Raw genomic sequence first — 11,816 nt, 5'->3', positions numbered from 1 at the left:
CCAAAGTCAAGAAGTAAAGTCAGGAGAGGTGCATCTGCGACAACCGAAAGTCGGATACTAATGTCGTTTTCCAACAGCAAGGCTCAGATCACCATGGCAGTGTTGCCATTGTTTATAAAAGGTTTCCTTTATAATGTCAAAAAAACACGTCTCCAACACCCACTCACAAACTGAAATAATTAGTGTGTACATTATACAATCAATAAATGAGAGAGAGCCTCAATCACATCATTAATTTATGCACTGTAGGCTACATATGAATTTTAGCAAGTAGGTTCCTGTTTCAGTCATGTTTTTGGTCACATTTGCATGGGTCGAACAAAAACACTAATGATTGGTTGACAATAGAGCCGCCCACATGACAGGTGGTGGATGCAGGAGGAGGTTGGTGAAGAGCAACTACAGAAACTTGGAGTCAAATCTTCATGACCTTTGATCACATGATTTTTGTCAAGTTCATGCAGTCGACATATAGACCCACGTCAGAAATGTTTTAGCCCCAGAATGCAACACACTTTCAAAAGAGGTGACCAACAATTGTCACCGACTTGACAACAGTGATCCCCTAGACCACAGGTGTCAAACTCATTCCACGGGGGGCAGAGTGTCTGCGGGTTTTCGCTCCTCCCTTGTACTTGATTGATGAATTAACATCACTAATTAGTTAGGAACTCCCCACACCTGGTTGTCTAGGGCTTTATTGAAAGGAAAAACCAAAAACCTGCAGACACTAGGCCCTCCGTGGAATGAGTTTGACACCCCTGCCCTAGACGGTGCCCACTATCTCCATAAAATGTCTCCCTCATGTGGATGAAATAAAACACAAGACAACAACCCATCACATCATCCTCTGACCGTCTACCCTCTTTTGTGGATGCATTTTTTCCAATGTTGTCTCAACTTTGATTGCAGTACACATCCACAAACACAGACACTTGGCACTCCATCCCTACTAATTATACTTAATTCCAAGTCTTTGCCTTGAAAATTCCCATCCACTTTTTAAGGAATTTATTTGGATCAACTTTTTTTTCTCTTTGGTGTGTTGTTTTCTTCTCCTGTTTCTTTCAGCACAGCAGTCAGATAATCTGGTCTTTTTTCTGGTCTTTTATATTCACCCCAAGTGCTCCAATCCTTCTTTACTTTAATGTACGGCCCTTAATGTCTAGAAATCTGCACTCACTCCCCTCTTCCACTGCTGTAGGCTGGCCAACAGTGACTGGATCTTTCATGTACAGTTGAAGTCGGAAGTTTACATACACTTAGGTTGGAGTCATTAAAACTTGTTTTTCAACTATTACACACATTTCTTGTTAACCCACTATAGTTTTGGCAAGCCGGTTAGGATATCTACTTTGTGCATGACACAAGTCATTTTTCCAACAATTGTTTACAGACAGATTATTTCACTTATAATTCACTGTATCACAATTGCAGTGGGTCAGAAGTTTACATACACTAAGTTGACTGTGCCTTTAAACAGCTTGGAAAATTCCAGAAAATGATGTCATGGCATTAGAAGCTTCTGATGGGCTAATTGACATAATTTGATTCATTTGGAGGTGTACCTGTGGATGTATTTCAAGGCCTACCTTCAAACTCAGTGCCTCTTTGCTTGACATTATGGGAAAATCAAATGAAATCAGCCAAGACCTCAGAAAAAAAATGGTAGACCTCCACAAGTCTAGTTCATCCTTGGGAGCAATTTCCAAAGACCTGAAGGTACCGCGTTCATCTGTACAAACAATAGTATGCAAGTATAAACACCATGGGACCACACAGCTATCATACCGCTCAGGAAGGAGACGCGTTCTGTCTCCTAGAGTTGAACGTACTTTGATGCGAAAAGTGCAACTCAATCCCAGAACAACAGCAAAGGACCTTGTGAAGATAGTGGAGGAAACAGGTACAAAAGTATCTATGTCCACAGTAAAACGAGTCCTATATCAACATAACCTGAAAGGCTGCTCAGCAAGGAGGAAGCCACTGCTCCAAAACCACCATAAAAAAGCCAGACTACGGTTTGCAACTGCACATGGGGACAAAGATCGTACTTTTTGGAGAAATGTCCTCTGGTCTGATGAAACAAAAATAGAACTGTTTGGCCATAATGACCATCGTCATGTTTAGAGGAAAAATAGGGAGGCTTGCAAGCCGAAGAATACCATCCCAACCATGAAGCACGGGGGTGGCAGCATCATGTTGTGGGGGTGCTTTGCTGCAGGAGGGACTGCTGCACTTCACAAAATAGATGGCATCATGAGGTATGAAAATGATGTGGATATATTGAAGCACCATCTCAAGACATCAGTCAGGAAGTTAAAGCTTGGTCGCATATGTGTCTTCCAAATGGACAATGACCCCAAGCATACTTCCAAATTCTGGCAAAATGGCTTAAGGACAACAAAGTCAAGGTATTGGAGTGGCCATCACAAAGCCCTGACATCAATCCTATAGAAAATGTGTGGGCAGAACTGAAAAAGCACATGCGAGCAAGGAGGCCTACAAACCTGACCCAGTTACACCAGCTCTGTCAGGAGGAATGGGCCAAAATTCACCCAACTTATTATGGGAAGCTTGTGGAAGGCTACCCGAAACGTTTGACCCAAGTTAAACAATTTAAAGGCAATGCTACCAAATACTAATTGAGTGTATGTAAACTTCTGACTCACTGGGAATGTGATGAAAGAACTAAAAGCTGAAACAAATCATTTTCTCTACTATTATTCTGACATTTCACATTCTTAAAAAAAAGTGGTGATCCTAACTGACCTAAAACAGGGATTTTTTACTAGGATTAAATGTCAGGAATTGTGGAAAAATAGTTTAAATGTATTTGGCTAAGGTGTATGTAAACTTCCGACTTCAACTGTACGTAACTTAATCAGATCTGGGTTCAAATACTACAGTGGCAGGAAAAAGTATGTGAACCCTTTGGAATTACCTGGATGTCTGCATAAATTAGTCATAAAATGTTATCTGATCTTCATCTTAGTCACAACAATAGACAAACACAGTGTGCTTAAACTAATAACACACAAATTATTGTATTTTTCTTGTCTATATTAAATACATAATTTAAACATTCACAGTGTAGGTTGGAAAAAGTATGGGAACCCCTTGGCTATTGACTTTTCCAAAAGCTATTTGGAGTCAGGAGTCAAACTAAAGTTGATTTGTTTGGAAGGAACACATAACACTATGTGTGGAGAAAAAAAGGCACAGCACACCAACATCTAAACCTCATCCCAACTGTAAAGTATGGTGGAGGGAGCATCATGGTTTGGGGCTGCTTTGCTGCCTTAGGGCCTGGACAACTTGCTATCATTGACAGAAAAATGAATTCCCAAGTTTATCAAGACATTTTGCAGGAGAATTTAAGGCTATCTGTCCGCCAGTTGAAGCTCAACAGAAGTTGGGCGACGCAACAGGACAATGACCCAAAACACAAGTAAATCAACAACAGAATGGCTTCAACAGAAGAAAATACGCCTTCTGGAGTGGCCCAGTCAGAGTCCTGACCTCAACCCGATTGAGACGCTGTGGCATGACCTCGAGAGCGGTTCACACCAGACATCCTAAGAATATTGCTGAACTGAAACAGTTTTGTAAAGATGAATGGTCCAGAAATTCCTCCTGACCGCTGTGCAGGTCTGATCCGCAACTACAGAAAACATTTGGTTGAGTTTATTGCTGCCAAAGGAGGGTCAACCAGTTATTAAATCCAACATTTCACATACTTTTCCCACCCTATACTGTGAATGTTTACACGGTGAGTTCAATAAAGACATGACAACATATAATTGTTTGTGTTATTAGTTTAAACAGACTGTGTTTGTCTGTTGTTGTGACTTAGATGAAGATCAGATCAAATTTTATGACCAATTTATGCAGAAATCCAGGTAATTCCAAACGCCTCACATACTTTTTCTTGCCACTGTATTTCAAATATTTCAATTAATTGCTCACACATTCGAAGTAAGTATTCTGATCTTTTATTTCAAAAGATAAGTAGTTGAATTTTTTTATATATTTGGAAATACACTTAAAGCATTTGAAAAACTCAAATTTTACATAAGAATTTGAAAATACTGTCAAATAATACAATTTGGCAGACTATTTGGTTTTTACAAATAACCATTCAAATACAAAAATAAAAGTTCTTGTTTTGGGCTGTGTATTTGAAAAAGTGTTTTATATACCAGACACTCAAATATCCTGTACATGTATTTGAACACAGGTCTGCACTTAAATGTAGCATTTGCATGTAAATACACAAATATGTATTGTATTGTAGTATACTGCATCATATTCTATTGTATTTGTTGTTTCTTTGTGATTGCATTTGAAATCCTCAACTGTTATTTTTTCTGAAGACAGATTCCAATTCTTCTTTCTCTGTTAGACCCTCCAGGCCCTATTAGTCTACTGAGGTCAGTCAGTTGCGATTGTAACCATCACATCCAAAATCTCAGTGGTGAGTAGCCACTGAGCTGTTGTCAACTCGCAGATGGCAGACTTGCCCTCACATAAACACACACCATGCCCACCAGAGCACACACATAGCCTACATAAGATACAGGCAGAAATCAATACTGACTCCAAAAAAGACACAATTATTGTCACAAAGCTAATTATTTACATTCATTTATTTGTTTATTTTACAACTCAGTTTTAGGATCAGGTTCTCCTGCCTGCTTCACCTCCTAAAAAGATGAAAAAGTTTTTGAGAAGCAATATAGATACATTAAATGGAGGCCACACAGTATAATTTATTGCCTCTTTCTACATATTATCAAAGCCACTGAAACGTATACTGCGCCATAGATATGGGTTCAAATAGTATTTGTTTTCTTTCAAATACGTATTTACCTGCTCTTAATTGAGCTTGCCTGTCACAATGGAACCAATAGAATAGTCCAAAAAGTGCACTCCAGGCAGGCTGAATCAACCCTCAAAGGCATTTGAAAGAGAACCAATACTATTTGAACTCAGGTTTGTTTTGACCTCTGACCTTGAGATTGCCTAGTATGAGTGACTGGCAGAATTCCCGCACACGCTCGGTGGAGATCTCTCCCTCGGGCATGAGCCACTTCATATCTGAGTTGCGGTCGTAAATGCCCACGCGGGGAAGGTCACGTGACGTCAGGCCGAAGTAGCCCAGAGATTTCTCATTGGACTTCACCCCGTGTACCAGCACAAACAGGAACTGTGACAAAGAAATCATGGTAATATTCAGTAGAGCACACTGTAGCAAATACGTTTGACAACAGAAACTAAAACTAAAATCTGTGATTTTATTGACGAGTAGTTCAATATATATATGAATTTTGTTGATGGACAGTTCCTTATCTCCCGCATTTGGTAAGGGTTTTCACAGAGCAGTTCAAAACATCTGACTCCATTGATCCAATTTACATATTAAATTCAAGATTCAATTAAATAGTTGATTCAAAAGAACCGATTCCAAATAGGGGATTAGGGACATTATCTCAAGATTTGAATCAAATGGCCGATATAACAGAGGTTTTGTTCAGTCACTCTTTTCAGGTCCAGTTGCTGCTTGCCTGCTCTCACCTCGCCAACAAATTCTGGGGCCAGAGCTCCTAGTCGGTCCTTGAGCTCTTTATAGTCACCACTCCCCCTGTTGATGAAGAGCAGGAGGTGTGCCTTCACCTCAGACTGGAACAGACCCACTGCTGTCTGAGAGGAGAGAGAGAGAGCTATAGGAAATAGATATCAACAGAGGCATGTGACAGTACATTAACTGTCTGTAGGTATAGTCTGGTTATATGACTGAACATGAAAGGCTAATAATACAAAGATGTGATGGCAAGGTGTAATCATGACAAGGCTGGTATAACTGTTAATAGGTGCTGTTGTATAGAGTAGTGTGTAAGGTGTAGATGAACAGTGCTGTGGTCAGTGACTACCACTTGGTTGTACTCGGTGATGTAGCGAAGCTCGTTCATGGTGATAAAGCGAGCAAGACCGTCCGCCTCCACTTTCTTGGTCTCAGAGAGCTGAAGGTTGTCTTGGTGGTTATCTGCCTGAACACACACACATAGATCACATTTTTCAGTTGATATTTTCTCATACATTTGTTATCAAAGTTGTTGTAACGGGAGCCAAGCAGGTGATTTCTGATGGACAAAGTGAAAGGTGTGGTGTAGTAGTTTACCTTTCTGAAGATGGCGATAGTGTCAGACACGATGCTGAGTTTGGCCCATGACTCCTTATCGCTGCACAGAGCCACAGGGATATGCTTCACAGTCTTAGCTGCCTCCACAAGCTCCTTGTAGCCAAAAGTCTCCTCTGAGGGAGTCTGAGAGAGAGAGGGAAAGAGATGGCGAGAGAGAGGGGGCAGACAGAGAGGGAGAGAGAATGTCCGAGTCTAATAACACTCACTACAGTGATATACTATTGAAGTCTGTTTCTGAGATTCAAATTGGCACTTAGCCCAAGTGAATTTCAGTGAATAATATTTTGGTCCCTTGTATTTGTCATACAATCATCCTCAAAGAATGTCTTGAAATAATATTTTGGTCCCCAGCAGGTACACGGCAGTCCACCATATTCTCTCTCTCTCTCTCTCTCTCTCTCTCTCTCTCTCTCTCTCTCTCTCTCTCTCTCTCTCTCTCTCTCTCTCTCTCTCTCTCTCTCTCTCTCTCTCTCTCTCTCTCTCTCTCTCTCTCTCTCTCTCTCTCTCTCTCCTCCACTCCCTCTCTCTCCTCCACTCCCTCTCTCTCCTCCACTCCCGCTCTCTCCTATATTCTCTCTCTCTCTCCTCCACTCCTTCTCTCCACCCTTCACCCACACTCTGTTTACACTTGTTTAGAGCGACCTCCTCTGTGCCAATTCCTCAGATGCGTCCTCATTTCCTTGTCCAGCGGCCCATCGTCCCCCGCACACTGAGTTTGGCCAAATGGCTCGGGCCACCGCTTGGCACTCTGGGACGGCCGCCTACTATCCCCAAGGCAACGCCAGCTAGTCACTTCCTGTGCCACGTGTGTGGCCACAGGAAATAGTTTCTCGCCAAACCTGACAGCAGCTGGGACTGTAGCTACGAACACACAACAGTGCACAGGAAGGAATGCATGTTTTTTTTTTGTTCTCGTCTCAAATCTGAGTTATGGTTCAATTTGCCCTCGGTTATATCTGGCTGGCCGCGTCCGGCCGCACGTTAGTGGTGTAGCGTCTAGCCAACGATGCTAAAAATCTGCTGTGGTTTTGTACCACCGTGATGTGTCAACCTTACTCAGGCCTACAGTAAGTAGGTTACTGTACACGTTACATTTCCCTCCCTCCCCTCCCATCCTGCCCTTCCCACGCTTGTTTCCTGTCTGACCTCAAAGAACCCGATGACGACCACCTCAGAGGCTTCGATGAAGGCCTCGGCTGCAGTGACATCACTCAGGGTTGGGAGGGCGCTGTCTGTAGGGAGAGAGAGAGGTGGGGGGGGGGGGGGGGGTTGATGCAATTAGATGGATGAAATTAGTTGAACAAGCCCTAACCCAACTACCTACACTAGTTCCATCTCTTTAGAAACACGGAGAGGAAAAATGCATCAATCTGTAGAACGGCTCTCAGAAAGCCAGTCATAGGCTCAATCCCAATGTCAATTTCAGCATACCATTTAGAATGAAGCAATGTACTGGGCATGTATTCTAAGGGGTATACTAGTGTGCATATTGTAACATGGAGGTCAAAAAGATAGAAGAGAATATCACACCATTCAGGAAGGACTTTAAAGAAAACAGGATATAAAGACTAAAAGAAAGATGTCTAGGAAATCTAACAACATGTACATGACCAAAGACAAAGAGATTCTTACCTTTAGCTATGACTGAGGCGGCCAGGAGGGAGAGAAACAGAGAGAGCAGCGGTATCATAACTGTATCAGCAGGCTGTAGACAAAGAAGAGCCTCAGAGAAGTTTGTCCGTTTTTGATTCTATGCCGGACGGTTGAGTTTTAGGTTGGAGTCTGTGTCCGTCTGTCCATGTGTGTGTCGTGTCCCTCCTTCCGTCCCTCTGTACCTCAGGGTCTGCCACATGGCCGTTTCCTCGTGCTGCTGATTGGTGCCTGTATGAGAACCTGACAGGTGTTATTGATAGGTTAAGATCAGTGAGTGTTAGACTACGTGTCACCGTGTCAGTTCATGAGTGTGGCTGGGTGGGTGGGCGTGCATACACACGTGTTTGACTAAGAATGTACCTCCTAACCTGAGGATACACATGCAAAATGTTGGTTTTTTACTTCAGAATCTCAATATGAAAAAATCCCAAGCAGTCAAATCTGTCACATATTTTCAGCCTATACAGACACCTCACTCAACAAGGATGTATATCTCTAGTATAATCCAGATTGTACGGTACATAAATATCTGTAGTATCTAAATGGTCTAGTCAATTTGAAGTGAGCATATATTTTCTTTATCCCTTTTTCCCTACTCATTCTGTAATGTCCTGCTGTTCACCTAAAAGAAAGCATTATTTTTCTGACAGAGCAATGCCACTTTATAGGAATTTGATTTGTATGCATATGTGCATGCCGTTCAAACAATGCAGGATTGGATGTGGCCCTCCCTCCTGTGGTGACTTGGCCACACTGCACTCTGAATCAGCAGGGTGTGTGTACCTACCGGTGGCACTGGTCTGGCCATATTGGTGGCACGTAACAGGCAGCTGTTTGGTCTGACTGACCCTAGAGAAGTAGCCAACCAGCTATTTTAGTATCCAACGGACACGCAATAAACCGATCCTTTATGCAACATGTTTATCAGAGACATCTTTGGAAGACGTATTAATGAAGCAGGAGAAGTATTTTAGATTGTTGAATATGTAGTGTCATTTATTTATTTAAAATAAAGTTTCAATTAAAAGCAACTTGAGGATTCCAAGAGGAAATGTGTGCTGAAAATTAGAGTATTTGTTTAAGGTGTATAGGTTTTCTATATTATAGAGTCTGAGTACGCAAACTACCCAAAGTACAGTACACTATGTGCCATTTAAAAATGAACCAACAAGCGGCTTAAAGGAATACTCCATTCAAAAAGGATCTTTTGGTATTTTTTACATTAGTCCACTGTTGAACTAACTTGCAAAACATATCCTCATGATGATGTGGGAAGTTACAATTATCTTTTTGAAAGTCCTATGTCTTGAAAACTTGATCACTGACATTCAAAGCCTTTTGGGACTAATGAAAGAAATACCAACATTTCATTTTTGAGGAAATTATTCCATTAAAATGAAAGCAGTTCCCACGTTTGAAAAGATTGCCCTCTAATACCAGAGTCATTTGTGTCACAGTCCTGCTAGATGTTTCATAAACAGCTTGTAACCAGCTTAAGACTTGTCATAGTGAGGGCAACTTGCCAGGTGTGGACTGTCCTCAATCTTAAGGGAATCCTCCTTGGTTAGTGCAACCCAGGATCCCTGGGACATCACTACCCTAAACCCTAACCTTAACCCTTACCGTAACCTTCCTTAACCATTTTTTATGTCAACTTCAGTGGGGTAGGGATATACCGAAGATCCCACATAGCAAGGACCAATCCTCCTTAGTGATGAGTTGTGGGACATCCCTATCAGCAATAACCTAAGTGACCATGTAGAGTTCTCACAACTAGATATGAAGAAAAATAATTACCATATTTTTACTTGTTTATAATATTGTAAAACAATTGAATTGAATGGGAGTTCATTTCATATTATCCACGACTGTAGATTGTGTCGCTTGCCACATTCCAAGTGCTTCATGTCCCTCTTACATACTGTAACTTCCTGTATCTACACTACAGTATAGGAAACATGTAGGTATAACCTGCTGGTTGTGCAATACCTTGCAATGTCAACTGAATGATGAAGGTTGATGATGTCAAGTATCGTGAAATGTGTCAATGTTGGCTTAGCTTTCTTTGACGATGTGAACTTGTGAATTTATAGCAAAAGATCCCTCAACATGCTCTAGTTACATCTCATATCGGGTCTCAAGCAGGCCCTTTTTTGTTTCATCCTCTCCAATCAATATAGGAGAAAGTTACATACACATAACCCATGTTTCTGAACAAGTGCTTAATATCAGATAATAAGTAACCTGATGAATAAGGGTTGAAACGTCGCCATTAAAAACCTCATGAGAGCAAAGCAGTGTTCTAAGTCTCCGTTTACCTTTTGTCTCTTTCTAACCACCTCAATGTCTGCAATGTCTGCATGGGGCTCCCGAGTGGCGCAGCGGTCTAAGGCACTGCATCTCAGTGCTAGAGGCATCACTACAGACCCTGGTTCGATTCCAGGCTGTATCACAACCGGCTGTGATTGGGAGTCCCATAGGGCGGCGTACAATTGGCCCACAGTCGTCCGGGTTAGGGTTTGGCCGGGGTAGGCCGTCATTGTAAATAAGAATTTCTTCTTAACTGACTTGCCTAGTTAAATAAAGGTTCAATTTAAAAAATCATGAAATATATTGAGACAAATTCCTTTTGGGAAACCGGAACCTGGTCAGTCCCTAGATAGGAGACCAGATGGCGATGGAAGTGGTGTTGGAGGGCCAGTAGGGGACCTATTCCCTCTGGTCTTAGGAGATTCCAATGCCCCAGGGCTGTGAAGGGGACATTGTCCTGAGTAGGGTGCCGTCTGTCGGATGGGACATTAAATGGGTGTCCGGACTGTCTGTTGTCATTAAAAATACCATGGCACTTATCGTAAGAGTAGGGGTGTTAACCCTGGTGCGGTACCCTGGCCAAATTCCCAACCTGGCACCTTTCAATCATGACCACCTAATCATCTCCCTGATTCCCAATTGGCATATATCACTCCTCATCTCTCCACCATGATAGGTGATGTGTGTTGAGCGTTCTGGTACAAAATAGTTGCCGTACATCACCCAAGTGGTGGAAGAGGTGAGTTTTCCCCCTTGCTATGTATAGCGCTTTGAGCAGTGAGCACCTACGGTAGGTGGATCAAAGGTGCTATATAAACGCAATCAATCATTATTATTATTATTATTAGAAGTTACAATGAGTATACAATACAACAACAACAAAAATTCCATGGATCTTATCCATTGATGATGTAAATTCCTTCATGATGAAGGTTAATTTTACACTCAGTAACTTGTATAAATAGCTTTTTAAACTCAATTTACTGTCATTACTGCGGTTCCCTGGCGTTGTCTCTGAAGTCATCACAGTTTGTTTGAGGTAAAAGCTGATCTGTAGATTACAAAGCCTCACCGTCTTCTGAGTTATTAACAGGCGAAGACAAATTTACGTCCCAAATGCTTTCCCTATTCCCTACATAGTGCAGTACTTTTGATCAGACCACCGGGTTCTATTCAAAAGGAAGGCACTACGTAGGGAATAGGGTGCCATTTGTGACTCAAGCAGAGCCTACCAGAAGAAAGACAAGGGAAAGGGGGATATCAAATGGAGGCAGCCAATCCTTGGCTCAGGATTACGAAGGAGGGAGGAGCAGGGAATAAAGCCACGTTAGGGCAAGAGTTAAATCTGTCTAAATGTTCTCCCTAAACAGAAGTTATATAACGTTTAACCCACTAGTGCTGGAGGGCGTCTGTACTGAACACCATTGGTGTTGGCAGACTCACTCCACGCCCATGTGGTACAGATGTTTACCTTGACAGAGTTTACCTTGTATCTTTATTGACCTTTTATTTCAGTATTTGCACTGTCTCTATGCACACTCTCAGGACCCAAAACACTCGCACTCACTGTCACTCCAACACACACACAAACGCTCTCTCCATCATTTGCTCACTCACACATAATATGCACATACATTTATGCTGACTCTAC

The 11,816-nt window shown here is 41.9% G+C and overlaps 1 protein-coding gene across 1 annotated transcript; it reads right to left on the bottom strand.

Annotated features, from left to right (window-relative positions):
- Positions 1 to 4,634: 4,634 nt before the first annotated feature.
- Positions 4,635 to 8,022, bottom strand: LOC120032945 (endoplasmic reticulum resident protein 27-like). Its single transcript, XM_038979219.1, has 7 exons — positions 7,835 to 8,022; positions 7,349 to 7,434; positions 6,182 to 6,325; positions 5,934 to 6,050; positions 5,578 to 5,703; positions 5,015 to 5,209; positions 4,635 to 4,706 (listed from the first exon to the last, which is right to left on the bottom strand). Exons 1-7 carry the CDS (start codon positions 7,890 to 7,892, stop codon positions 4,662 to 4,664), a joined length of 771 nt encoding a protein of 256 aa, XP_038835147.1. The 5' UTR covers positions 7,893 to 8,022; the 3' UTR covers positions 4,635 to 4,661.
- Between the last annotated feature and the right edge of the window lie 3,794 nt (positions 8,023 to 11,816).

Source organism: Salvelinus namaycush, chromosome 39, assembly GCF_016432855.1.
Source record: "Salvelinus namaycush isolate Seneca chromosome 39, SaNama_1.0, whole genome shotgun sequence".
Lineage (NCBI taxonomy): Eukaryota > Metazoa > Chordata > Actinopteri > Salmoniformes > Salmonidae > Salvelinus > Salvelinus namaycush.
Note: the sequence above shows the minus strand (reverse complement) of the source record. Positions and strands in the feature narration are given on the sequence as shown.